Source organism: Falco biarmicus, chromosome 8 (assembly GCF_023638135.1).
Source record: "Falco biarmicus isolate bFalBia1 chromosome 8, bFalBia1.pri, whole genome shotgun sequence".
NCBI classification, from domain to species: Eukaryota; Metazoa; Chordata; class Aves; order Falconiformes; family Falconidae; genus Falco; species Falco biarmicus.
In genome coordinates, this window is record NC_079295.1 from 59,296,978 (window position 1) to 59,324,373 (window position 27,396).

Consider the following 27,396-nt stretch of genomic DNA (forward strand, 5'->3'; position numbering starts at 1 on the left):
CTGTTCCCTGGGCATGCCAGCGAGGACTTTGCCTCATCCCCCAGCACGCTCTGATGAAATCACCCGCTCAGGTCTGGTGGGCAGTTTTGCTTGAGGTCACTTCCCCATGCCTCGCAGGGACGTGGTGGCTCCTCTCCCTGTGCTGCCCCGATGGCCACCCCATGGAGACTGCAGTCACACGCCGCTCCGGATTCAGTCACCACCAGCGCAGCCAACGATGAGATCAGCCATCCGGCACGTGGTTCAGACCAATTGGCTTGGGATGAGCTAATGCCTGCTCCACGCAGACGGATGGAGGGGGAGGAGGAGACACGCTGACTCGCTAGCTCATCCCATGACAAGAGCCATGGTCCAGCCCGTGCCCTCCCAGGAGGAGAACGCACAGCTCCCGCCTCCTGATGGGGCTCCACTCGGTGCGGACGATGGAAGCCGGGCTGTGGCATGCCCCAGTACTTTCTGCCGGCAGGTCTTTGTTGCCTTCCCTGCAACACCAAACCTTCTCCTGGGGTCTTGCACAGCATCTCACCCCATCCCATCAGGGTCCCATCTGTCTGTAGAACGATGACATCCCCTCTGTGGGCTGGCATCCCAGCCTTCTGTTGCGCTGAGCTTCTGACTCTGTCCCAGTGCCAGATGGCTTCGGAGGCAGATGACTTCATCTCTTTTAAAGGGGCAAGGAATCTGTCAGCAGTGCCCTATAGGAATCAGTGTGCATCATCCTCAGTGGGGAAGCCAACAAGAGGAGCATGGCACAGCAGAAGTTATGACTCCACAAAAGAGCCGAAGAGACTTGGATTCCAGTCCAACACTGCCAACAACCTCATGTCCTTCACTCTTGGCAATCCATTCTGTTTGATATATCCCACACAACAGTAAGACCGTCGAGAGTGGAGGGCACGATTCCAGCATGAGCTCTGTGGCAGTGCCCTCCAGTGTGTATGAGGGTGGGGACTACCCAGCAATCAGCCTCAAAAGTCAAAGATCTCTTAGCAGAGCCTTCACTGGATGCTGGGGAGACCAGGAGTGGTTTGCATTGCACCAGCCTCTATCCCCAAAACTAAGTATGATGGGTAGCCTAAGTCAAAGCCACCCATCAATGGACTCCTCTTGGACCTCGGGCAGGGATAACTTGGAGCTGCTCTAAAGGAAATCCCAGTTCAAATATGTATTGGGTAAAAAGGGCGAGTCTCAGCGTGAGAATCAGGTTTGCACATAGAGATGTGGTTCAGGGCTTTTGGTTACCACCCAGAGGGCTCGCTGCAAAGGGAGAGATGGATCTGACCTGTGCCCCCTGGCAGGCTTCAAGAAGATGAGAGAGATGCCACCTGCCTGTCCCTCTCTGCAGACAGCACCTGCCTCGCTACCCCACGTGTTCTGCCCAGCTGGGAGCTGCACAGTGGTTTGCAGATCCACAGGAACGATCCTGACTCATCAGAGCAGCTTCATGGAGGGTTATTATCAGCACTGGTCAATGAAGTTGCAACGCACACACAAGCACAGGGAGCTGATGCCTGTGCAGGGCTGGATCCTCCCCTCCCCCAGTGCACACGCTCCCGCTTGTTGGGGAAAATGCTGCTGTTGTTCCAAGCAGATAATCGCCCCTTCCCTTGCAAGTCCCTGCACGCTCCTGTGCAAATATACCCACAGAGCACTTCAGCACAGCAGATGCTGAGGCTCAAAGGCTAGACCATAGACGGGCTCTCCTTTTTGCAAAGGGGAACTACAATAATTTTTTTTTTCCCCTGAGGAAGTTTGTCCCTGTCTCTGTCTGCCCTGGCTCTGCCTTGGGGCCCATCAGATCCTGGCACACCAGTGACTGGACATTTGCTGTAGGTTTGGAAGTGGCTTGATCGATCAGGTCAGGCACCATGGGAGAGCAATGGGAGCTGGGACTGCTTGGGGAGTGCCCACCATAAGGTTGGCTGCCCACCCTCACCACAGCAGCTGGAGCATTTCAGACCCTAGCCAGGCCAGGTCGCTTAAAGAGCACCAGACCCTGGGCAGGGGTGATAAAAGAGGTTGCACCGTGATGTCTGTTTCTGAGGACAGGAGGGTTTGGAGCTACACTCCGGTGCCACGTCTTAACAGCACTGCCCTGACCTCCAGATCCATGGAGGCAATGCTCCGCTGGGGCCAGCTGCAAGCGTTGGCCAGGAGGGCACATGTTCAGGATAAGCTGGAAGATGGGTCTGCAGGCGTATGTTCGGGAGACAGGCAGATCTGGTCCCCAGGGCGGTGAGTAGGTATAGCCATCAGTGGTGAGGCCCCTCTAAGTGTTTCTTGTTGGCCCAGAGAGGCCCATGGTGATTTCCCCACCCTCGTCTGAACACGCTGCTTCTCTGCAAAACTCTTTGCGTGGAGGTAACCCACAGCAGAACAGCTTGGCTTTATCAGAGGGAGATCTTGGGCGGAACCAGGAAATGAAATCTCTCCCGGTGATTAGGGAGAAAGGAGCGTCCTTGCCAGCCAAGTGATGGAGCTGGCATTCCCCACACCCTACAGAAGGGTCTGGTGCATCCGACGGGTCAAGATCCCAGCAGCGGGATGTGGCGGCATGAAATGTTGACACCAGCTTATGGAGCTTTTGTTGGCTTGTTTGATTGACTGTCTGAGTGGTGTGAAGCAGCACTCAGGGCAAAGCCAGGCATCATGCATGGCTCCATCTTTTTTCTTTCCTCCTGGCACATCTCCCCCAGCAAGACCAATCCTCTCTGCTTGCCATCACAGGTAATTTTGCAACCCACCCCTTTCTGCAGGAGCAGGAGTTGCTCCCTGGGACAAACACAACACTTTTCTTCCCAACCCAGCCTGACTTCAAGTTGAGTAGAAGAGCTGAGAAGGCAGAGCCAGACAGTTTTCACGGTCACAGGCTCTTACCTACCACTGATAGAGAATTAACAGCTGGACCTCAGGAGGAGTTCTATCCTGTGCTTCTTTCCCTTCCTGGATCACTAGGAAAGTAAGTGACCCAAATGGGCTCTCACAGCCCATGTTTGCCCTTGTGTGGAAGGCAAGAGTCTGCCTTAGTATCCTGATCAACTATAACCTGAGGATTTTGGGGTCTCTTCTCCGTACCTAGGAGTGCTGCTCACCCTGATGCCATGATCTAATTAGGAAAGGCGTGTACTGTCTGGTACATTTGGAAAAATAGACAGGCTTTTAGACAATCAAGTCCTACTTTACTTGTGTCCCCAAAAAGTCTATTTTTTTTCCAGCTACACCTGTTCAGTTAATATGATGTTCCTCTCCTCCATAGCTAGGGAGCAAAGCCTTCCTTGAGAACTGCAACTAAGTCTCCTGCAGTCAATCAGACTGGTACCATGCTCTGCCACTGCTGTGGAAATAAAGACCCGGTGCCACCAATCTGCTGGTGATGAGGTGGAGTTGTCAGTGGCTTTTGCACTCATTGGGCATTTGTAAGTGTTTTGTATGGGGATCAGGTAATAACCACCCCTAGCTTATGCCCAGCCTTTCTGCAGGGTCTGCCTGATACATGGCTCTTCTGTGAGCACCAGCTTCCTCAAACAGCATTTCACCAGCAAAGCACAGCAAAGGGACTGAAAAAAGGACTTTGTGACCACCTGGAAGAGCAATGAGACACTGCAAAAAGAAGAGCTGTCATGAGGATGGCATGATGAGTCTCTTGCCTTGCTGAAGATCAGAACTGCTAACCTTGCTAGCTGAGAGTTCATGCCCTGCTACACTAGATGAGACCAAGTCCCCAAGTCCAATGTCTCCAGGGTTACCTGCTGCTCCAGATGCAGGTGAAAGGAGCAAGGCACCTGGCCAGTTGTGAAAGGCTCCAAACACAGGGAAATGCTGGTTCTTGTAGCAATCAGCTGATGCCCTGAAGCCAGAGGTTTGCTCACTTGTACTTTGGTATGTCTAAATATAATACAAGTATTGTTCTGAGCCCTGCCTCAGCCCCATTGAAATTCAGCCACCAATACTTGATTTTCTCGCCTTCCATGGCTGCAAGAGATGCAGCTGCATGAAGGAACTTTTCATTCCTCCCAAATGCACCTCCCATTGCCGTTTCTGATGGATCACCTGGCCTACTCTCAAAAGACATTGTAAAGAAGAGGAACTGATTTGCAATTTCAAGGTACTATTACTTCTACTGTCACCTTTCTATCTCTCAAAACTTCCATGCAAGTTCCCCTACTAGTCATAGGACTAAACCACCTGGAAAAATGGACAAGATGCACAAGTAAATCCAACTGCATTTATGCTCTTTTATCATTCAGTTTGAACTATTCCTGAAAGGCCATGAAGAACTTTAAATCAAAGTCATTTTTCAGGTGGAGTTAAGGTGCTGTGAGGAGAGCACCCAAGATGAACTTGTGTAGCACAAAGCTAGCAAATCAGTTCCCAAGCCAGCACTGTCCCAGGGTGACCCCAGGGAGATCATACAGTCTCACCATGCCACGCAAATTTCCTCTCCAATTCTCGGTACAAACTGTTCACTAGATTTAATCTAAAATGCTGAACAATTTTGATCCCATCAAACCTACATTTTCTGGTAAATTTACCGGATTGCCCTCACTAACCTCCACTGACAACACCGAGTAGTCAAATATATCATGGGTCAATCTCTTCATATCTTTTTGGATTTGCACCATGAAAACACACTAATTTGCTCACAACTGGTGTCCTGTGATTTAATTCAACAGCATCTAGTCTGAGACAAGCTCCAGTCAAAGCTGTATGTGTGGCTGGAGAATTCATAACCTGCCGTCCTGGGGAATTTGCTGGTGACTAGTGAGGTGTGAGTTCACACCAAACACTCCTACTCAAACAGGGTGCTAATGGGGTCTGTGTCTCTCCATCATCTGCTCCTGTGCTCACTTCCATCATTGTCCCCGACATGGACCCTCAAAAGGAGAAGTTAGGCACATATTCAGACTGTTTAAATTTAAAATTATCCAGTTTCCATATCTTTACTTGGTTATGCTTTCCTAAAACTGTACAGAAAGCTTTCTGGTAATTCCCTCTACAAAAACGCACCACAGGGGGATAAAACTTCACCTAAACCTGAACACTGATTTCCCATGTTAAGACCTACCCCTGTATCCATTCAAACCCCATTGCAATCTAAAGGGGATACGTTAGTACTTACTGAGGGTTGGGGAGAAAAGGAGAGGAGGGGGAAGGGGACAGGGACAAAGAGAACTGAAGCACAGACTGCCCATGCACTAGCCAATGTGACAAGGGACACCTACAGAAGGGTCCATGTCCCTTCCCCTCGGTCCAGCCCTGAACAGCACCACCCCCAGAGTCAGGATGGTCTTTCTTTGCCAAGAAAAATCCCCCCAAGCTCCAGTATGATGTTTGGTTTCCCTATGCCTCCCTCTCTTTTCTCTGCCTCCTGCCTTTTCAGGACAAGGACCACCTTTTCATCCTCTGCCTGTACAGCGCTGAGCACCCCAGGGCTTATTGGCGGCAGCTGGGGTTTCTGGGGGCCCCCCCAACACAAACAACAACAACAACCTTCAAAGTGCCTCTCCGCACGCAGCTGCTCCGAGGGCAGATTCAGGTTTCCCCCACCCCCTTCTCCCCATCTCTCCTTGCAACACCCACCTGGACGCTAGTTAAAAACAATCTTCGGGTTTTTCAGGTGTGTTGGGGGGATTTACCTGACATATTCTGCTCCCCCCCCCCCCCACACCCCTGCAGTTGAGGTCCTGGATTTCATGGCAATACTAGTTAATCTAACAGTAAAAAGCTCTGCAATTATTTGGCTCTAAGGCTTGGGTCCTTGCCCAGTTCTGACATACACACACACACACAAGTTCACTTCTTCAGCAAGGGAGCAGGCGATGCCTCTCCTCTTCCTCTTCCTCCTCCTCCAGCCCGTCACAGAAGGGCTGGCTCTTCAGCAAGAGAGTTCCACCTCCTGCAACTTTCTCCCTCGCTGCTCTCAACCTGTGCTGCCGGACTTTCAACCAGCAAAACCCCTTCTTGCAGGAATTTCTCCAAGCCCTCTCCTCTGATTTGCAAGCACCATGGACCCCCAGCAGCCGGCGAGGTGCTGCTGCGGGAAAGGATTTTCAGCGGTGAGAGCAGAGAGGCAGTAAACTTCAGGAGAGGTCTCTCTCCTGTTGCAACAGGTAAGGCACGCTGCTCGCTGGTGTGGGAAGGTGAAATGACTCAGGGAGCAGCCTGTATGGCATGGATGGAAGAAGGCATGGAGGATGCAGAGATTATGAAACTACTTTTGCATGTGAATAACTTTTGCTGGAAACAGCTATATCCTAAAGACAGGGCTTTGGGATGCGAAGGCAAAGCCTTTCATCTTTTCCTCCCTTCTGGCAGCTTTAGTATGGATGGTTATAGAAGGAGCCAGGGAAAGCTTCAGCTGTGTTTGCACAGAGTTTGCATCTGGTCTTAGCTGGGAAACTTTAACGTGCTGCAGCCAGTGCAAGCAGGTGGGCTCCACGTAGCAAACACGAATGCCAGGCTGCTGAGCAAGGCAGGCGGGGAGAGACTGAACAGAGAAGCACTCCAGGTGTCTGAACAGGGCAGGATTTCTGCAGGGAGTGTGCTTGTGCTGGCGTAAATGGATGCGCTGCTGCGGGAACAGTGATGGCGTCTGGCTTTAGGCTCGGTTGTTGGCTGTGTACATCCTCACTAACTGGGGTGAGGCGGTACCACTCCAAGCTCTGTCTCCATTATGTTCCCCACTAAGCCACTTCCATTGTCACCTCCAATTTGGCTGCACCTTGGGGATCCCCGAGTGTCGGCACGGTGCTGGTGTTTCGCAGCCCGGCATCGCAGTACGGCCAGGCACAAGCTCCTTGCTGACCTGGTCCTCCTCCACGACAGGCAGCAGAGCTGGGGAGCTGGAGCAAGAGCCACCGCTCCTGCTTCGCACGGGAGCACGTGTGAAAACGTGTGCGTTTGCATCAGTACAACTTTGTTCACCATCAGGTGCCTGGTGGCACAATAAGTTGAAATCCCAGAGCAAGTCCAGTCCCAGGTCAGGGTGTACAAGAATTATTTCCTGTGCATGTGTGTGGCGCTGAGAAAAAGAGGTGAAAATACAGGGAGGGCAGCCTGGCCACTTGGAGCAAACTGGGCCCTTCCAAACAGCAGTTATCAGCTAATCAGCCTCCCAGGGAATTAAAGGCAGACTTTGTGGAGTGCAGCACTCCAGAGGGGCAAAGATCAGCTGTCACAGGGCAGGGGCTGCTTCAGACAAAACACTTCAAAAAAGCTGGCGCTTACTTGGGTTTGCTGCTGCGAAGGGCTGAGAGTTTCCAGGACGTGTGGAAACGTGGGCTGTGTGGCGGCCGGAGCTGGGCAGGCGGCTTTGCCAGGGCAGGCAGAGCTGTGGGCGACGGGCTCCCGCTTTGCCTGAGGTGCCTGGGTCCAGGCAGGGGGGCACGGAGCCCACTGCATCCTCTGCTCCGGCATTCAGAGGGGCAAAAAGTGGGCACGGGATGCATGGGGAGCTGCCACAGCTCTCCAGGCTGTCAGCTAGAGAGACCTGGGAGGTTATCGGAGCCTCGGGACAGAAAGCAAACAGTCTGTATCAGCTCCTGAGGAAGGCTGGGCTGTCTCGGTATTCGGGGAGGCAAGATCACCGAGCTTGGTATCGTGCACCTTTATCATCTCCTAATGTGCAGCGCACCTCACCTTATCGGGAACAGTTCAGGGACATCCGCCTGTCTGATAAGTCACTGGGGTTCCCGAGGGACTGAGCAGGCAAGAGGTTTCAAACCCAGGCAGGGGCTTCAGTCTCTCTGCTCCTCCCCACCTGATTGTTGGGCTCTAACATGCCCCGTAACATGGCAATAGCAAACCCAACCACCCTACCCACAGATGGGAGAGAGCAGCAGGATCTGCTCCTCTCCTGAGTCTTGCCCTCAGCTACAGCTTGCACCGTGAATGCATTTCAAATCCTAATGCTCTCAGAAACCCGTGCGTCTCCCAGCCCTCCAAACAAACAAGCATCATTCATGTACGAAGGGAGAGTTCAAAGGAAGCGTAACACCTGGAATCAAACATCTGTTAGAAGCTAATGCATTTTGCATCCTACGCTCCTGCCAACTGCTCCAAGGCAAGTCCTAAAGGATCATTCCAGCTACCTCCGTGCTGCAGAAATGGCATTCCCTGCTCTGTACACCTCACTTTGTTTTTCGCCACATGTGGAGTATGTGAGTGCAGCTGCACATTGAGTAGTAGTGGGCTTTCCTCTGTATCATGCCCAAGCATAAGAGGATTTAATACCCTCAGCCTTTTTTTTTTTTCTTCTCCTTTTTAAACTGGGTTGGCAACACTGATGCTCCATTGTCTATTAGCAAGCTGATTTGCTGAGCAAGCAATTTTTCCTCTCAACCACACTTTTTTCCTTGGCAATGGGGCAGGTACTGGTTTATTAGCAAAGAAACTTTCTTTCCTAATTCTTGGAAGAAGGAGCTCCAGGGAGGGGCAGGCTGCAAGGGCTGTTAGGAAGGTTTGTAGTTCAGAAATGAACAAACAGCAGGTCTGAAGCAAACCAAAGGAAGTTAGGTGTGTTTTTTGTTGTTTTTTTTTTCCACACAGAGAGCACAATTAAATTCTGGAAGACATTGCCACAGGATATTGCAAAGGCCAAAAGTGTGCTTGGCTTCAAACAAGGTTTCGATCCATTTGGGATGGATAGCTCCGGTAGAGATTATTAAATGCAAAAGCCCAAGAACAACCATGTACTTGCACCAAAGCTGGGAAGTAAGATAAAGAGCAAGTTACATGTGCCTTGTTTCTTACGCTCCTCCACTAAGCAATCAAAACTGGCCATGTTGGGAGAGAGATTCCAGAGACATGGCCAAGTGTGACTATTGTAATGTTCTTATGTTCTGGGACTATTTTGGACTGACCAGGTTGTACCTTGGGTAGGTGCTGTGACTCAGGCAGCCTGGGATACACTGGTTATGCCATTAATAGATACTCCATATGGCTCAGGTTGACAGGGACATTGCGTGCCCAGCCTGGTGTCTGGTTGTCACAGGTGCCACACACAGCATCCTCACACAGCTGCCTGCTGCGCAGAGGTGTTGGTATGGCAAGAGCTTTCAGAGATGCATTTCACCAGACAGCCTGGGGTCAGAGGCAGCTGGGGGTGCAACGAGAGCTGACAAGGACATGCTGTGGCAATAAGACCAGCCTGGGCAAACATGGCTGTCTCTGGGGTTAATCTTTTCTCCAGTGAAATTCTGAGCTCCCCAGGCCAGGGGCTGGCTTTGCATCAGCTTCTATGGATACTGCAGAGGAGGTGGGTTGCTGTAGGCAGGTTTCCTGAGGGCAGGTGGGTCTGGGAGCAGAAGGTTTTCTATCAGTTTGCGGGTATCTCTTTGCATACAATGAATGTCTGCTGCAGGGAATTTCTGTGGCACAGCTACTGGCATCCTGACCAGCCATCCTTTTACAAGGGAGGATCGTGCCCTGATCATCTCATTCATTCTGTCTTCTGTGTCCTTACGGTGCCTTGGAACACAGGAGAGGGATTGGGAGGGAGCTGCAAAAGGCAGACAGATGGCAACAGAGTGAAAGAGGCTGCAGGCAGAGCGGAAAGCTGCTCTGTGTGCTCACCTTCAGGCACCAGAAGGGAGAGACCAGCAGGGTGCTGGGCCAGGGAATGAGAAGATCTTCATATCAGTGCCGGGACAGGTCTGCGGGTGAATGAGAATTACCTGACAGGAGAGAAAAAGGTGAGGGAGGAGGCACAGTGGCCAGGGCTGTGCTGCAGGGCAGAGAGAAGTCGAGCAGTACACATCCTGCTGAGTGCCAGAGCTCCTCACCTGCATCCAGAGGGGCACGTGGTCCCTCACTCAGCTCTTCATGCCAAGATGCTCTTGGACTCCTTCCCAACCAATTTTACTGATCATAGAATAGCATGTATGTTCCCCACAGGGAATCACAGAAAGGGCATCAAAGGACTACCAACACTCAGGTGATGTAACCAGTGTCCTTCTTGCAAACATCGAGCTAAGGTGCCAATAAGGACTTGCAGGGTCAAACAGAGCAGGGTTGGAGCCCCTTCAAACACTGGGCAGAGCTACTCCTCTCTCCATGTTGCAGTGGGAGCTGAGCCCAGTCTAGATCCACAGCTCTGGTGGGTCAGATAGGAGTTGTGTGCTGGGATCCCAGAGAAGATCTCACAGGCTTTGCAGCACCTAAATAAACAGCTGTTTTGCAAGCAGCAGAATTCATGAAGCTTGGTTGCCTGGGGCGCACTCTCTTGCGTGGATTCTCTGATGTCTAATAATCAGGTTGGGCTCACATTAGAGCCTTTTCTTCCAGCTGGGAGTCCTAATTTGGACTTCTCTCCTCTCTCCTGATGCTTTTCACAAGCTTGTGCAAACCTAACTCCTTTCAAGTCTTTACCCATCTGGTTAAATTTGGGTGAAAATGGCCAGTGGATCCAAAAGGTACAGAGGGGTATTGAAAATGTGGTTCCACACACCAGCTTCCCTCAGCAGTCTCCAGACAGGGGAATGATTATCAGTGCAAGATAATTTGCATCCCAAGCATGAGGAAAATGTGAAGGTTCAGTATGAGTTCTGGCAGGAGAAAGCAATCAAGAAAGAACCCAGGATCTTTTGTGCACTCTCACAGCCTGTGCTGATGGTCACGGCATGCCTGCTGAGCCAGCTAGTCACAGTGACCAAGGTATGTGGCCCTTGGCACTAACAGCCTCCATGGAAGCTGAATCGCAGAGAGAGAGGCTCATGGTACCAGTAGCCCCAGAGCTGGGGCACGCTCATGTGAGTACCTGGCATGCTGCAGCTGGTTCTTTTGACCAAACTGTTTGGGCTGCTGCACCACAGCTCCCAGCTCCTGGGCCCCTCACACCCTGCCTGGTGAGCAGCTCCCACTGAGCCCCCTTCCCACAGGCACTGCCCATCTCCAGCCCCCAGGCAGGGCTGTTTCTTTCCACAGGCAACAGGTTCCCCACTCCCAACAGAGCCACCAGTGGGATCTACTGTTTCCTCCCCGTCTCCTGGCTGCCATCCTTGGCCAAAGAGACACTCACCACCCTCCAGCACCTCCCTGGTTATCTCTGCAATGGCAGCTTCTGGACCATAGGCAGGATTTATCCCCTTGCTGCTTGCCTTGGGGAAGGCAAGAAGTGATCAGTGAGGAGGGAAAAGTGGCTGATCTTTTCAGGGAAGACCAGAGGAAAAGGATTAGGAGCAACATATAAGGATGCTTCCCCCTGCCCTTGGCACAAGCAGGTCAACCTCCCTGATGTCTTTCTCTGGGACAGCAGCCAGGCAGTTGGCACTGCAAGGTTCCCTCACCCCCAGACCTCCTCCAACAACCCCAAACCCCCCTCTAGGGCTCCACAGCTCTGGAGCTGCATGACTAACTCTTGCTCTAGAACGATGTTGCAATGCCAAGACAGATAAAGATCACTGACCCTCATAACTCTACGAGGAGTTCAAGCCTGTTCAAGTTCCCTTGTGCCTAACAGACAAGCTCCTGGAGGCTTACAACGACAGAGAAACCTCAGCTATGTGACATATCTAAGCCAGGCTGAGGTGTTGGCAGCAGTACAAAACCAGGCTCTCGCTGGGTTCCTCACAGAACATTGGACAGAAATTCACATTGCAGGTGGAAAGGTGACAAGAGAAAACCTTCAGCTTCACGTACAAGGTGATTGATGCTTTGCTCATGGACAGAGGATGGCTTGGAGGCAAAGACACGTACTGCCCGCTTGCTCCAGTCGTGGAGCAAACCAGGGCAGCAGGTAAAGCAGCAAGGCACAGCCAAAGCCATGAGGATGGGGCAATGGGCAAGAGGTCCTAGAGGAAAGGAGGTGAGCGGCTGGCTGGAGGAGGCCACAGTAAGAAGTCATGGAGGAAGGTGCCTTTAGAGCCAGTCTGGATCTGAGCGTCCAATTTCTGATCAACTAGCACAGTGACAAAGATGGCAAAAGCACTCAACTGTGTGGGAGAAGTAGCTGCACATCCACATAACTCAACACTTCCCAGCCGCCCTTCCCATGTGGATGACCATCCCTCTCTTTCCTCTCCTGCTCAACTAATCCCCATCTCGCACATCTGCCTTCACCACTGCAGGGACAGTGTCCCACCACACTCCTGCTGTCAGCCCTGAACAGTGGTCCTAGCAGGACCCCTCACAGGTCCGCTGGCTGCAGCGGGCTAGACCCAGGGAAGGCAGCGCTGTCTCAGAATTAAGCATTTTTTTTTACCAACCCCTGCAACAATGCAGCCTGACTAGAGAAAAAGGGTGTCCCAGCACCATGCCAGGCCTACCAGCCTGGGGCCTAGATTGCCCCACGCAAGTCAATGACTCACAGGCTTCCCCCAAAGCCCTTCAAGAGAGTCTTCTGTTCCTCCAACACCCCTCAGAGGCTGCCTGTTCAAGCTCCCCTGTGTTAAAGTGCCTGCTGGCTCAACCGGCAGATGATGGGAGGCTCATCTCTGTGGTGCTCATAGAACTGCATCCATTCTGCTCAGGGACACAGGTGTGACCCCCTGCCACGCAGAGCAAGAGTCACTGCTTCGCTCACCAGCATGACGCTCATCAGTCCTGTGGTTTTCCATGGCTCTGCAGCAGAGCAGCCCGTGGTACAGCCCACCCCATCAGCACACAGCCACTTTACCACCAGGAACGGAGCTGAACCATGGAATTGTTACAGTGCAGCATCCAGGCACTGCCCACAGGCCACCTGCCATGTGACAGGAGCAGCATTTCACAGGTCACTCCAAGCAAAGGCAGAACTCAGTTGTAAAAGTCACACACACCAGGTTTTAAATGATCAGCCGCCTTGCTCCAGGCTGTCTAGCAATCTGGAAACAATTTCCAAAGGTCTATCCAAGCCATTTGGAGACTGGAAAGTTGAGATGGGGAAGGAACAGCCCAACTTCACCCTGGTGGAATCTGCAAGTCCAGCAAAAAGCTGTACCCACACTAACACAGCCCCCAAGCAGGCTGGTGCAAAACACAGCTCTGCAAACATTAGCCCTAAGAAAACCATCTACAGGCACTGGAAAACCCCAAGATACATTATTGAAGGAAACACCAGGGGCTCTTTTCATTAGTTTTCTGGCTTTGTGTAGTAGCTCCAGGATGTATTTCTTCTGCTTCACTACAACACCAAGCAGAGACTGCACAACCAAATGCAGAAGCAGGATCTTCAAGGACAGCACCAGCCAGGATTCAGCATCCCATTCGGAGGAGCTCCGATGAGATCATGGGAACAGCTCTGTGCCATGGCTTGGGAAGGGACAGGATTGTTTGTTTTCTTGGACTCTGAGAAACAGTTCAAAAAACACCCATCTCCCCACTGAACTTAAACCCCCCAAGCCCAGCTTCGTAAATGACCAGCAGGGAACTCACCAAAACTGAGCAAGGCGCTGAATGGAAAAGGACCCAATTCCTACCAGCATTGCTGTGACAGAGGGGAGAGCAAGCATTAATCGAGCAGCCCAGCCCCTCCACAGGCTGCACACGGGTTATCTCACAGACACGGCTCAACACCTGTACAAGAAGTATATTCTTCAGTGACTTTCCAACATTACCACCCCAGGGACTGCTTTTTGGTTGATCCCATTTGGCAGGCGGCTGCCAGGATACTGCCCCAGCTGTAGCTAAAGCCTTTCTGCTTGGCTGCCAGCCGAGCCAGGAGAAGACCCAATGCCTATTTGCTTTCCCAAAGCCTGGTACCCACCATCTTACGTGATTTACTTCCTTTGCTCTCCATCTCTGTTCCCCAATGACCATAGAAATTCAGACCCACCATTAAACTGCCCCATCATTGCGTATGCAAACAACCAAGCACATCTCCCTTCTGACCCCCAAGCTCCTAGGGTTGTAGACTTCAACAAAGACATTGGTGTGATTAGGGACAGTTTTGATCAGTACCTATCCTGTGTGGGGAGGCTGTTTCTTGTGGAGAAGAGAAAGAAAAAGAAAAAATAAAAAGGAAAACGAGTGGAAAGGGGAGGCAGAGGGAAGAGAGCAAAAGAGAAAGAAAGTAAGAAAGAGAGTTTGGGATGAATGCTGGCAAAAGAAGGGAAGCATTGTCCTTATTCTCCCATGAAAATGATGGTTTTTCTCTAATCTTCTGATCTCAAAACTTTGGGCCAAGCTCCCCCCCAGCTACCAAAGGGAATGCTGCTCTTAGTGCACTCGGCACTTGCTTTGTTTTGTGTTTTGGGTTTTTATTGCTTTCAAATGCTCCTCTTGAGGGGAACGGAAAGGTGGGGCTGGGGCCACACCTGCTTCCTGGCAGACTGCAGCACTTTTCTGCTATATGGCAAACAAACACAGCAGCCCGCACATCGCAGGAGACCCCTGGGAAGACCCCCACAGAGGACACCACCCCCACCACCCCCCAGGCCATGCCCCAGCCGCTTGCCTCAGCCAGCCGGAGTAGCCGTGCCCTGCACCGATTCCCCCAAAACACCCACATCCACGGCCTCCACACGCACACACTTTGAACCTCAGTGCCGTGATTGTTCCTTCATTTCAAACCAACAGATTTGGGCATGCCTTTGACAGAGGATCACAATTTGGATGTTAAATTTAGACGCGCGCTTAGACTCTGATTAGAGATACACCGAGTGTTTACTCGCTCTTTGGGGAGTTTGCATCTACAGAGCTAAGGGCAAAGCCCCTCCAGGCTCTCTGATCCTCGCCTGGTGATTAGAAGAGGAGGCTGAATCACCACATAATGATGCCCTGGTATTTCCCTCAGTCGGGAGCGTGCCTTACCTTCTTCACTCCATCCCACTGATGGGCTTTCTCCAACGCATCTGTCTCCCCATGTGCAACCAGCTCCAGGAGGGCATCCGTACCCAGGGGAAGCAGACAGCTTTCAGGAGCAGAAATAACTGATCCCATGAGATGAGGGACAAGAGGCAGGTGAGGGTGTTTTAGTGTTCAATGTTTGCAGCCGATCTGGCAGCCCTGCAGTGGGCAAGGCTGTTGTCACAGGTGCCGTGGATCATGTGCTAATTACTGGCAGCACAAAGACATGGGGTAGCCCAGCTCAGAAAAACAGGAAAAATGTTACTTCTAATCTACAGGACATATCTGTTGCAAGTGCAGTTGATTTCACCCAGTTTCAACATGGAGGTCCTTAAATTCCATTGCAAGGGTCTTTGAACTTGGCAGTGCTGGCTCTCCTTAGCAGCCACCAATATCTGGCGTCTGAAAGGATAGTAAATCGATTTTATGCACAGCTTTCCCACCCCCAGTACAAGTCATAGAAATCCACCTCATTTCTGCTCGTCCCTTACTGTCACCATCCAGGGGTGGTTCTTGCTGGGCTTCCCCTGGAGCTGAGCCAAGGCAGTAATTATCCAGATTTGCCCTCTATTCAAAGCACTGTGCCCCATTCTTCTGCTGAGCTTCACCACAGCGTTTGGAAATGCCCCACTCCCACTTCTGGATGGTTTTGCACTGTGAATGTGATGTAAATGACCCCAGAAGCAGGAGACAGAGGCAGGGGCTGCACAGTTACCTCCTGGGAGATCTATCACTATTCAAATTACATTAAAACCATGCTGGAGAAAGAGAAACGAGAAGTCCAGTGCACCATTGTTTCCCAGTGCAACCTGCTAAAGAAGAAACTCCAGGCTACAAGTAGTAGGTGGTGGTTTCCAGTCCCAAGGTGGGAAGTTGCAAGCTTTTCTGAGAGCCCCAGGACACCCAGCTGGAATAGGCCAACTCTTAAAGAACATCAGTATCACCAACCCTCTCTGTCTTATTCTTTTACCAAAGGATAAAATAAGAGAGGACAAACATGGCCTTGTGTGGAACAATCAGTGATAGGATTTTGCAGCAATATTGGCATAGAAATTGTCCAAGCAGATGCACGTGCAGTATTAAAGGTGATGCAACAGCACATCTCAGAGCACAGGCAGTTGCTGTCAGGGGACATGACAGGCACTCTGTGCTAATGTTGGGGCTTTGGGTGTGGGTGCTGCCATAAAGAGAAACTGTTAGACTTCAAAAGCTGATAGTGATGCCTCCTAGAAAAATCTCACTAAGTTTTAGCTGTGCCTTTCAGATCATCTCCAGAGGAAATGAAGCTTCTGCCTCATTCCCCATGTGTGTCTCCATCCCTCATAATAACTGCTGAAGCCATTGATTGCTTTCAGCCCAGCTTGTAATTGAGAGCAACACTCTCCGAAATATGAGGTCATGACAGGTTTTGCAAAATAATTAGCTGGACAGAGGAGTAAAACCCTGCGAATGCCCCCACAGAGATAAAAAACCAGCAATATAGGTGAAGCCCTTCTTAGACGTCAGGAAATCTACAGGCAAGACTGAGGTTAAGTACATTCCAGGAGAGATTCAGAAGAAAGTTTGCATCTTGTTAAATGCCAGAAAACCCACTCCTTGCTCAAGGTTATCCTCCCATATTGAATAGCTGGTGCCCAAGAAGGCATGTGCTCTAGCTCCAGCTTTTCTTGTGGTTGTGGAGTTCATAACGTCTCTGCCTTGTGGGTTCTCTGATGTCTTATAAGAGATGAGTTCACATTGCCATTTCAGTACAATTCAATTAAAAAGTCAATTAGCCCAGATACAAAGTGATCGCGTTCATTAATTCTGCTGTTCATGGAACAGCATTGGGTTTTGTTGCTGTTTTATTCTGCTGTCTTGTTCTACTCTGAATTGTATGTGACTTTTCCTGCTCCACAGTCCTAGCAGACACACGCGCACGCAGCGTGCATACACCTTCTTTCCAGGTTCAGCAGTTGAAAATGTTGGAAGGGAGCAGCTCTAGGCAAGTCCCTACATGCTGCAAAACTCTTAAGTGCTGTTAAGTAACAAGCCAAGCTTTTAAGAACATGGTTTTCAACTTCTCAGAAGGAAACGCATACCTGTCTGGATCACCTAGTCCTGTCCTCCAAGATTTTCTTTCATTTGCTGTGCATTTGGGACTGTGTTGTATTTCCTAGAAGTCAAATGATGTCTTAAAAAAATGAGTCTGAATTTTGTCAAATCCAAATTGTGTTGACTTCTCTACAAATTCTGGTAGTTTCACTTCAGCTTCAGACCATTTGTTTCAAAAAGGAATGGCCACAGCAGGGAGGCTGCTGGATGGTTGGCATCTATTTATGAAGGAAAAAAGGCTTTCAAGGAAGTACGAAATTTACAGCTTTGTATTTATCAGTAGTTAGGTATCTGAGTGAGAGAGCATGACACATATTGTTAGACTCTGATAATTTGTTCCTAACATTCGACTTGACTTATAAATTGAACTGGTTCTGGCTTTTAAAGAGATGAGTCTTGAAAAAGTGTCTGGAAAAACAAGTCTTCCCTGTTTAAATTAGGAAGGTGCCAAATGACTGGCAGGTACTTGATACATAATTTAAATATAAAAGAGGAAGAAACAGTTCTAGATAAAGATCTCCTGGGATATCTAGGGGAAATATATGCACCTATATTTAGCTTATCCCTGGTTTCAACCTCTAAATGCACACACAGCAGCATGCACTTCGCTTTTGAAAAGAACAAGCCTTGATCCTTTAACAAGCTCCACAAAGCTTGCTAATATAGTTCCATCCTTGTTAATCACGTATTTGCTCCCAAGTTCCTTCTTTGATACACCTTGCTCACAGAGATAAATCACGGAGCCGCAGATGTTCAGGAGTTGTTAGAGAAGGAAGTTGATGGCAGGTGGTCATGGACGGCAGATCCTCTGCAGGAATCCTGACCCTGGGGCTTTGCCGTGAGAGAGGAGGAACCAGAGAGATTCCTCAGCAGCTGAGGGTGACATGGTCAAAGTGTCTTGCTAGAAATCTGCTCTTTCAAGCCATGGAGAGGAAGCACCCAGGGTCAGACCCACAAATCAGAAGAACTTTGCAGTAACTGAGCTACAAATTGACTAGGACCTAAGTTGTTGGGCATCTCTGCTGGGGAAGGAAAACAGATTGCTGTAGCAGAGGGAAAGGAGAGAGAAGACAAGCCATGGGGAGAGAGATCAAATCACGGTTTGTATATTGGTTTTTGAAAACACTTTGCAAGAACTTGTGTGGAGAGAGAAGTTGGGATGGAAAGGGGAGGATGGAGAAACAGAAGTGAGATTTGGATTGGGCGTGGAGAGTTAAAAAATGCTGTTTGACCAGGGAGAAGGCAGAATGAAGGAGGGGAAAGATCGCCGGCAGAATAGGAAGTCAGCCTGATCTTGCATGGCTCTTCACATTTTTGCCCTCTACTATGGCAAAAACAGAAGGAAAATGAATGGATCTGAACGAGCATGGGAATGTGGGAGAACAGGTGTCTCACTGGGACAGAGGGAAGAAGAGCTGAGCCAACAACTGCATCACCAAGGGCCAGGGTAGAGAGAGCAAGGAGGTGGGGCTGAGCCCATGGGGACTTTGTCTCTAACACAGTGGTCTTAATAAAAATTACCAATGTTCTTCCTTTGGCACCTGCAGGACCCAAGGAGACACCACACCATGGAAGTCACTATCAGGAGGCACTTCCTGAGTTTTGCTGTTTTCCTGATGCACTGTGTGGTCCGCAAGGCGAGCTGTGAGAAAGGCAACACTTCCCCTCTGCACTTCACCCACTTCTTCTACAATGCCACCATCTACGAGAATTCAGCCCCCAAGACCTATGTGGAGAGCTACGTCAAAATGGGTATTTACAAGACAGACCCTGAGTGGGACATCAGATACAGAATAGTTTCTGGAGACACCACCGGTCTCTTTAAAACAGAGGAGCACGTGATTGGGGATTTCTGCTTCCTGAGAATAAGAACCAGGAGCAGCAACACAGCTCTTTTAAACCGGGAGGTCAAAGACAGTTATATGTTAATAATCAAGGCCACAGAGAGCACCTTTGCCTATGAAGCCTGGGCCAAAGTCTTGATCCACATTCTGGACAGAAATGACTTGAAACCTCTCTTTTCACCCCCCTCCTACAAAGTGTCCATCAGAGAAGACACTCCTCTGAAAACAGTTGTCAGCATCCTCAGCGCCACTGACGCTGATGCTGGCCAGAACGCCGAGTTCTATTACGCCCTCAACACCAAGTCCGACCTATTCACCGTCCACCCCACCACAGGAGCTGTTATGACCACACGCAGGCTGAACAGCACCCATCGAGGCAGGCACCACCTGCAGGTGTTGGCTGTGGACAGAATGAGAAAGATCACAGAGGGAAATGGCTTTGGGAACTTGGCTAGTCTCATGATCCAAGTGGAGCCATCTGCCAGGAAACCTCCCTCTATCTCCTCGGTGAAGGTGACGCCACCTGACTCAGCCGAAGACTTTCTCTATGCAACTCTGTCTGTAGAAAGTGGTGACTCAGAAACAGGGATAGACTCAGTTGACTTTGTGGATGGAGATCCAGGAAGACATTTCAAAGCCATCAAATCCTACTTTGGGAGCACTGAGTTCCTGATTGTGTCAACCAAAGAGATCAACTGGCTACTTTACCCATTTGGTTTCAACCTCAGTCTGCAAGCCAAGGACAAGAGCAAGCCACCACTGTTCTCTCCTATTAGAGTTATCCATATACCTCCCTCCAAGTATGTCTCTGCCCGGTTTGAGCAAGAAGTGTACCGGGTCCAGCTCAGTGAATTTTCCCCAGCTGGAAGCCAGGTTGTTATGGTGAAGATCACACCAGTCTTCCCAAATCTGAAATATATTTTGAGACCTACTCCTGACAGCACAAGCTTTAAAATCAATCCTCACACTGGACTGATAACTACAGTCAACGCAATGGACTTCCACGAGCAGTCTCATTTTGAACTTGAAGTTACAACTGTAAATGGTCACACATCCACAACTGTTGTCATTGACATCACTGACTGCAACAATCATGCTCCGACTTTTAGTCAGTCTTCATACCGTGGGGCCTTTGATGAAAATGTTCCTCCTGGTACCAGTGTCTTAACAGTAAGGGCTACAGATGAAGATGAAGGAGACAATGGCTTTGTCACCTACTCCATAGCCAACCAGAAACCAGTTCCCTTTGTCATTGACCCCTATTCTGGCATCATTTCCACCTCCAAGTCAATGGACTATGAGTTGATGCAGAGATGGTATCATCTGCGAGTGTGGGCATCAGATTGGGGCTCACCCTTCCGCCATGAAACAGAGGTGTACGTCTCCCTCATGCTGAGCAATGTCAATGACAATGCTCCTGTGTTTGAGAAGGCGAGCTGCAGTGGCACCATCCCACGGGATTTTCCTGTTGGGAACCCTGTGGCCACAGTCTCTGCAATTGACAGTGATGAGCTGCAGCACATCAAATATGAAATCAAGTCTGGCAATGAGTTACAACATTTTGAACTGAATCCCATCTCCGGAGTAATATCCCTTAGAATACCTCTGCAAGATCTTCCTTCTGAACAGCCTCTTTTCTACTCTTTGAAAATAACTGCAACAGATGGGGAGAACTACGCTTTGCCAACATCTGTAAATATCACTGTGGTCAGCCAAGGTGTCCCCATCAAAATGCAGTGTGAGGAAACAGGAGTCTTGAAACAACTGACAGAAACCATCATACACTCCATTGAGTCTCAGTCTCAAGGCCACGGGCAGGATGATGAAACATCTCTGAACTTGCATCTTATAAACCATAACGCTCCAAAGTTTGATGATGGCTTTCCACGATCTATTGATATCATAGAGACTGTTCCCATCAACTCAACTATTGCTGACCTTTCAGCTATTGATCCCGATACTGGTTTTAATGGAAAATTGGTCTATGTGATCTCAGATGGAAATGATGACAGTTGCTTTACCATCGACCTGGAACTAGGTCTCCTTCAAGTCCTTTCTCCTCTAGATCATGAACGAACCAGCTTCTACATTCTTAACATTACTGTGTACGACCTTGGCACACCACAAAAATCATCTTGGAAACTCTTGGCTGTGAATGTGTTGGATACCAATGATAACACTCCTAAATTCCCACAAGGTGCCTACTGGGTGGCAATACCAGAACATGTAGCAACAGGGACAACAATAGCTCAACTGAAAGCAGAAGATGCTGATACAGATGACAACGGGAGAGTAAAATATTCTCTCCTAACCCCCACTGATAAGTTTGCCATTAACAGTGTCACTGGAGAAGTGACAGTTACAGGTGCCCTGGATAGAGAATTGTGGCCTTGCTATGTGCTAAAAATAGAAGCTAGGGACCAGCCCAAAACCGGCTACCAGCTGTTCTCTGTTACAGATCTCATTGTGACTCTGGAAGATGTAAATGACAACACTCCACAATGCCTCCCAGCCCTCAACAGTGTGAAGGTGCCGGAGGACCTGCCTGTGGGAACCATTCTCCTGTTTCTGGAGGCTTTTGACCCAGATGCTGGCTCTGGGGGTGAGGTGAGGTACAACCTCATTAATGATGAGGAGATGATGTTTCATGTGGATAAGCTGACCGGGGCACTCCGGTTGGAGAAGGAGCTGGACTATGAGAAGAAGGACTCTTACAATCTAACTGTGCAGGTCAGTGACGGTGGGAAGCCCTTCTCTCGCTCTTCCCTCTGTCACCTGGAAGTGAACATCGTTGATGTCAATGAGAACTTGCACCCACCACGCTTTGCCTCCTTTGTCTTCAAAGGCTGGGTGCAGGAGAACAGTCCTGAGGGCACATCAGTGATGATGGTCACAGCAAAAGACATTGATAAGGGGAAAGATGGCGAGGTTCAATATTTCCTCCGAGAGGGCACTGGCCTGTCTGTCTTCCTCATTGAAAAGGACACAGGTAATGGCAGCTTAGTTTAATGGTGTACCTTAAAGGCTTAAACTACGTGCTGTGTTTGGCCTGACTCTTTGACCCAATAGAACATTTCTGTATTCTCTCTCTTTACACAGTTCCATGCATTCAGACCTTGCTTGCTTGTGCAGGGATGTACAATGTGCATCCCTGCATTTGGGGAGGAGCAAGCAGGGTTTGTCTCCTTAAAATAATGACAAATCAATATCTGTCCTCCCCCAAAATACCAAGGTCTTCTCTTTCACTTGTGTGCCAGATTACCCTCAGCACAAGCAAGCCCTCACCTTCCACACAATCTCACAGCCATACAAGGTTGGTGCAAGAACTTCTGTCTGCAGCAAAGGCCAGGAAGCAGACTAGAGACACAGACTGGTCTGGCACTAAGGCCAAAGTGGTCTGAGTTCCTTAAATCCCTCACAAGCACTTTCTGTCATTCTTCTAGGCACCATCCGGACTACAGGACCACTCGACCGAGAAGGAACGTCTCACTACTGGCTGACAGTGCTGGCCCTTGACCTGGGAACAATTCCTCTGTCTTCTGTGACTGAAATTTATATTGAAGTCACCGATACCAATGACAACCCGCCTCAGATGTCCAGACCTGTCTTCTATGCCTCTGTGATGGAGAATTCCCCACCGAACACATCTGTCCTTCAGCTTGATGCCTTAGATCCAGACTTTAGCTCAGAGGGAAAACTGACTTTTCATATCCTAACTGGAAATCCTCAAGGACTCTTCACCATCAACCTCATTACAGGTAAGACTGACCTAACTCAGCATCTGTTTGTGAGGTTTCCAAGTGCCCAGAGGATGTTGCATATTCAATATAAACAGCCCACACAGCTGCTTTTGTCACACCTTCCTTCTGCAGCAAAAGTCTCAGTCTCCAAATACACCATGTGGGGAGGCTAGGGATGGAAACCCTCAACCTGAGGGCTGCTATTTGCATCCAGATGGCTCTTAGAATGACACAAACGTGCTACTTGCAAAGCCCTGAACAGAGCCAAGCAGTCACTTTTAATCTTCCCCCTTATAAACAACTGCCCTACTGCACAGCCTGAGCCAGGAAACACCCTGCTGGAGGTGACGATCTGCTCCTGAGACAGACCAAGGCAGGATTAATAGAAACGAATCCCACTGCATTTAAAGGCTCCACCCATTCTCTGGCACTATTAGTGTTCTAAGTGTAGTAAGCCTCTTCTGCCATCTTCCTAGACTGTATCTTTCATCTCAGGATTAATTACCAGATCTTTCAGAGCCATCAAAAACCCGCTGATGTTTTGTGTAAACAGCTTCCTCAAACTATCCCAGCAGAGCTGACATTGGGCCAGTCTGGCAAGGCAGGCTGTGCCGAGCCCGAGCCCTTCACGCCACCAGCTCCTGGGAGAAGAGGGAAGGGAGGGCACAGAGCTCGAGTATGGGAGAGGATTAATTGCACGACTTTGATCTCCTGCAGATGATAAAAGCAGTTCACCTACTGCAGCAGGATAGAAGCCTGCTCTCAGATGAGAAAGGAGCTGCATGTATTGGAAAAGGCTGATGTAGCTCCCAATTACATGTTACCTGTGGTGTAATGGTCTCTGGCAGTCCTCTGCAGCTGGCTAGGAGCGGGGATGATTAGAAAGAAATTGTTAGGCTGAAACACTGAAATCCTTCTGGTTGCAAGAGATTCATAGGGTGTCTCTGTGTGGCACCATATAGGCACACCTGCAGATGTCAGCTAGCTGTGACCACTGCTACACCCAGCTGTTTAGCCAGGTCAGGGCACTGCTCTGCATCCAGCTTTCCCACATAGTCCAAACTATGCACAACTCAGACCCACAGACAGCTCACGCAAATGCAGGGCTCCATGGAGAGATGCCTTCAGAGGCCCTGTTTTACAAGACCACTGCCTTTTCCATGGGATGTGAACCAGAAACAGCTGTCAGGACACCAGCCTAGGCCCCGTCAACTGCTTGCACCCATGCACCCTGCAGGAAACTCAGCCTTTTCTGTGCTGCAAGCAGCAGGCAAAACTTCGACCCTAGTGGGAGTGCAGCCCTACAAAGCCAAGCTGCAAGGCTGTCGTCTCTTATGGTAAAATAAGCAACACTGGCAAAATCTGAACGTTTGCTGATGAGACACCCCACCTCTAAGCGAACCCTTTAATCCCATCTTGGACAAAAAAAGCTCTCGGGTATGAGTCATCTCCTATCCATCTCTCTCTACAGTCAGGTAATTTGCATGTGAAGAGTGATAAGTTTGTCAGTCCTGTAAGAAACTCATGAGCTGATCTTATCTCTTGGACAGTTGCTGGAGGTCTCTTTAAACCCTGAGCTTGGAGGTTGTTTAAGGACCTGCTTCCAAGCCTGATGAGGATTCACTTATCCGTTGTTTTGCTTGCATGTTACCCAAAAGAACAAATAATTGCCTGCAAACATTGGCATAAACTGAGCAGTTTATATCTTCATCTTACAATATCTAAAGAGAAATCATTGTGCTACTACTGCCAGAAAGAATATCACAGCTTGTCTAAATTTCGGGGCTGTAGGCAGCTTATTGGAAACCCTGTGATATTTTCATTCTGCAGACAAGGGCATGCTAGTTGCTCCATTAAGTAGAATTAAAATATAATCTTTGGTCTCAGCCTGGTAGTGCAGCATTGGAAGATGAACTGCTGGTCTTTCAGTTCCTGGTTATTCACATCAGTGCAGGGTTGTATCAGAAAAAAAAAAAAAAAGCATTGTCTCAGTGCAGTGCAAATAAAATGACTTACATTTGAACATGAGAAAAAACACTCCAAGTATCTGAGCACTATAGTGCTATTAGGCCACTGATGTTTATTCTGGATTTTTAGTTAGGACAAGTCCTTTTTTTTTTTTTTTTCAAATGCAATAAATGCATCTCTTCTTTCACTATGTAGAGGAAATGATCACAAAAAGACCCAGAAAATTTCAGTTCTTGAAATGCCAGAGATCTATATGATCCAGATATTGCTAATATTCTTTTTGTGGTCAATCCCAAATCCTATGACATCAAAAGAGATTGAGTAGGCAGAGCTGCTTAGCTGTAATGAGGCTGAATCTCTGTCACATCATTCAGTGATAAACACTGAAGTTTCAAGAGGAAGGCACAGGGGCTGCTGCTCTTTGCCACATGGTTTAAGCAAAGGACAGGATCACCTGCATGTGTCCGGAGTTCCTCCAGCACCTGCACCAGAAGGGAGGCTCCTATGTGCAGAGAAGACTCTGATCAAGACTTCTCCTCTTCTCCTATGCCACACTGTCATAAAAGGACAAATAAGTCACACTGGCACTGAAATAAGCCAGAGCACGAGAGGACCAGAGATCAGTCTGAGTCTCTCCTAGGCAGGGCACTCCTGACAGGAGCCCCTTGGCAGAGGGCCTGGAGGAGGAAGCTTGTTCTCATCCCATGCACTAATAGGAACTAAGGTCCTGATTTACAACAGGCACATCTACACCCTTGACTTGTCCTCCTGAGGTCTTCCAGGGAGACAGGAACAGCTGTGATAACTGTCCCCCAGCAAGGCTCGGCTCCTCCAGCTCCCCTGAACTACCACAGAAGGGCTCTAAGCATCTTCCAGCTCTCAGTTCCCTAAAAAGGGTGGAGAAAAAGAGGGAAAATAAATGAAAGGCTAATGAGAAGAGGGAATAAAACTGTGCAGTGAGATGAAAGGTTTCTGCCATCGGCAATGGAATCTCTCCAGCCCTGGCAGCTGGTGCAGAGCAGTGTTTGTGGGAGACAGAGAGATAGATACATGGAGAGATGGGCAGATAGTAGTGTTTGGGGTATTCTTTTACTGGAAAATTTTCAGCTTGTTTTGTGCGGGGTTTGCAGTACCTGATGTACAGGGGGTTCCAGTCCAGACAGGACCATGAGGAACTGGGAGGCTGTGGTAGGAAGAGTCAGGACGAAGCCATTCATCCTGCTGAAAGGCTATTTGGAGAATCCTTTTACCTTGGTCCATTCATCTCCCGCTCTTGTCTAGTGCTTGTTCTTCTGGTGTTTCTCCTGCTGTGTTAGTGTCCACAGGCTTCCCCAGGATGGCTGTTGTTCCCTGCATTTCTCTGCATGGAAGGCCATCCAGACACAGCCTGCTCATGGCACCTGAGGGGTGGCTGCACCGCTGCTCCCCGAGCCAGCATGCTGCAGGCTCCAGCTGAGCGTGGAGTAGTGCAAAGCAGGGTCAGGACAATAGGGGAGGAGGGAGGAGGGGAAGAACAGAGAAGAGAAGGTGAAATGGAATCAACAGTGAGGCAACAGAAAGAGGATTTCAGGAGAAAAACCTCTTCCCTTCTCAGGCTCTTGTGAAAGCCCCAGTGCCTGCAAACCTGATTCTGGCTATTTTAACTATCTTAGATTTTCCTCCCTGCAGCGAGGGCAGGGGGCCAGCAACCTCCACCCCAGCCCTGCTCTTGCCAGCAGAAGTTATTATTATTTTTTGCTCCCTGACAACAATGCACTGTTAATTTTGCTGCTCCTGTTCCAACACGACCAGCTTTCCTCTCTCCCCTTTCCAGGCAGCAAGCGGGAGAATTGCAGACAACCCTTTCCCATTGCTGTGTGTAGATAGGCTGCCAGAGCAGAGTCTGTGCCTGCCTGTATGCAAGCAGCACAAGGGATTGTTTCTGGACCTTCAGGTGAATGAAGAGCTTGGCTAATTGGCCAGTTGCAATTAGGACCTTTGACAGTTTTGTTCAGTCTCTGTAGGACTCAGCAGAAACGTTCAGGACCGCACACAAGAACACAGATAAAAGACACCCACTCAATCGCAAGTCCCATGGGATGGGCTGGTTGGTGTTTTCCAGCAAGGTTGGGACTGTACTGATAACTCACACACGTGCACATGCACACGCAAAACACTCTCGTTAAAAACTAAACGTGCACTTCCCAGGCCCTTGTAGGGGGCAGCAGAAAGAACTGAGGAACTATTTCCCCAGGCCACAAAAGCTGACAGCAGTTCCCCTTTAATAACAGTTTCCACTTCCATTTCAGCCCTCTGGCTTCACAGGGTGTATAACCAAGTAGCAACAAATAAAAATACCCATTAACTCCAGCTGGCTTCTCTCGAGCACCACGTCTGATCCCCGTCTCCCTGTCTCAGGGTGCTCAGTCACCGTGTGAACACTGCTGGCAGTTCATGCATCCTGGCAGCCACACAGCACCAAGGCTCCGTACGGGAATTAGAGTGATGAACTGTTAACCACAAGAGCTTTCTGATCTCAAGGCAGAGTGGTAACTGCCTCTGGAGAGGGGAACTGGGAGCCACGACTGGGGACAGAGTAAGGGACGGAGGGAGTTTGCCCGGGGTCAGGAGGAGAGGCCAACCCTTCGACTTGTGGCACAAAGGATATGAAGCTAAACCCAAAAATGCCATCTGGTAAGGCTCCCAGCTGCGGTATGGTACGGGTCTGTGATTAGAGTCGAGTCAGCTCTTAGTCCCCAGGAGATCTGAGCATCTTCGATGGTACAGACCTTCAAGACAGTCATTAAGTTCCAGTTCATCTGCCTTCACTGCAGTCCTTCTTCTCCAGCTCTAGAAAGCTCAGCTATGATCCTGTTTTCTTTCATTTTTATCATTAGGTCATGAAAGAATTTCAGGGTGTGACCAGGCAAATCCAACTAATCACTTCAGAGTGGTTTAAGTTACTTTCCATCAGCTAGCATGCAGTGACCAAGTGCAAACAAGGTATT

The 27,396-nt window shown here is 49.5% G+C and overlaps 1 protein-coding gene across 1 annotated transcript in view; it reads left to right on the forward strand.

Moving 5' to 3' along the window:
- The first annotated feature begins 18,350 nt into the window (after positions 1-18,350).
- FAT2 (FAT atypical cadherin 2) overlaps positions 18,351-27,396 on the forward strand; it is a 46,534-nt gene continuing 37,488 nt past the window's right edge. The window contains exons 1-2 of the mRNA XM_056349601.1: positions 18,351-21,690; positions 22,145-22,459. Of these exons, the coding sequence (XP_056205576.1) occupies positions 18,381-21,690; positions 22,145-22,459 (3,625 nt within the window). The 5' untranslated portion in view covers positions 18,351-18,380. The remainder of the gene's footprint in view (positions 21,691-22,144; positions 22,460-27,396) is intronic.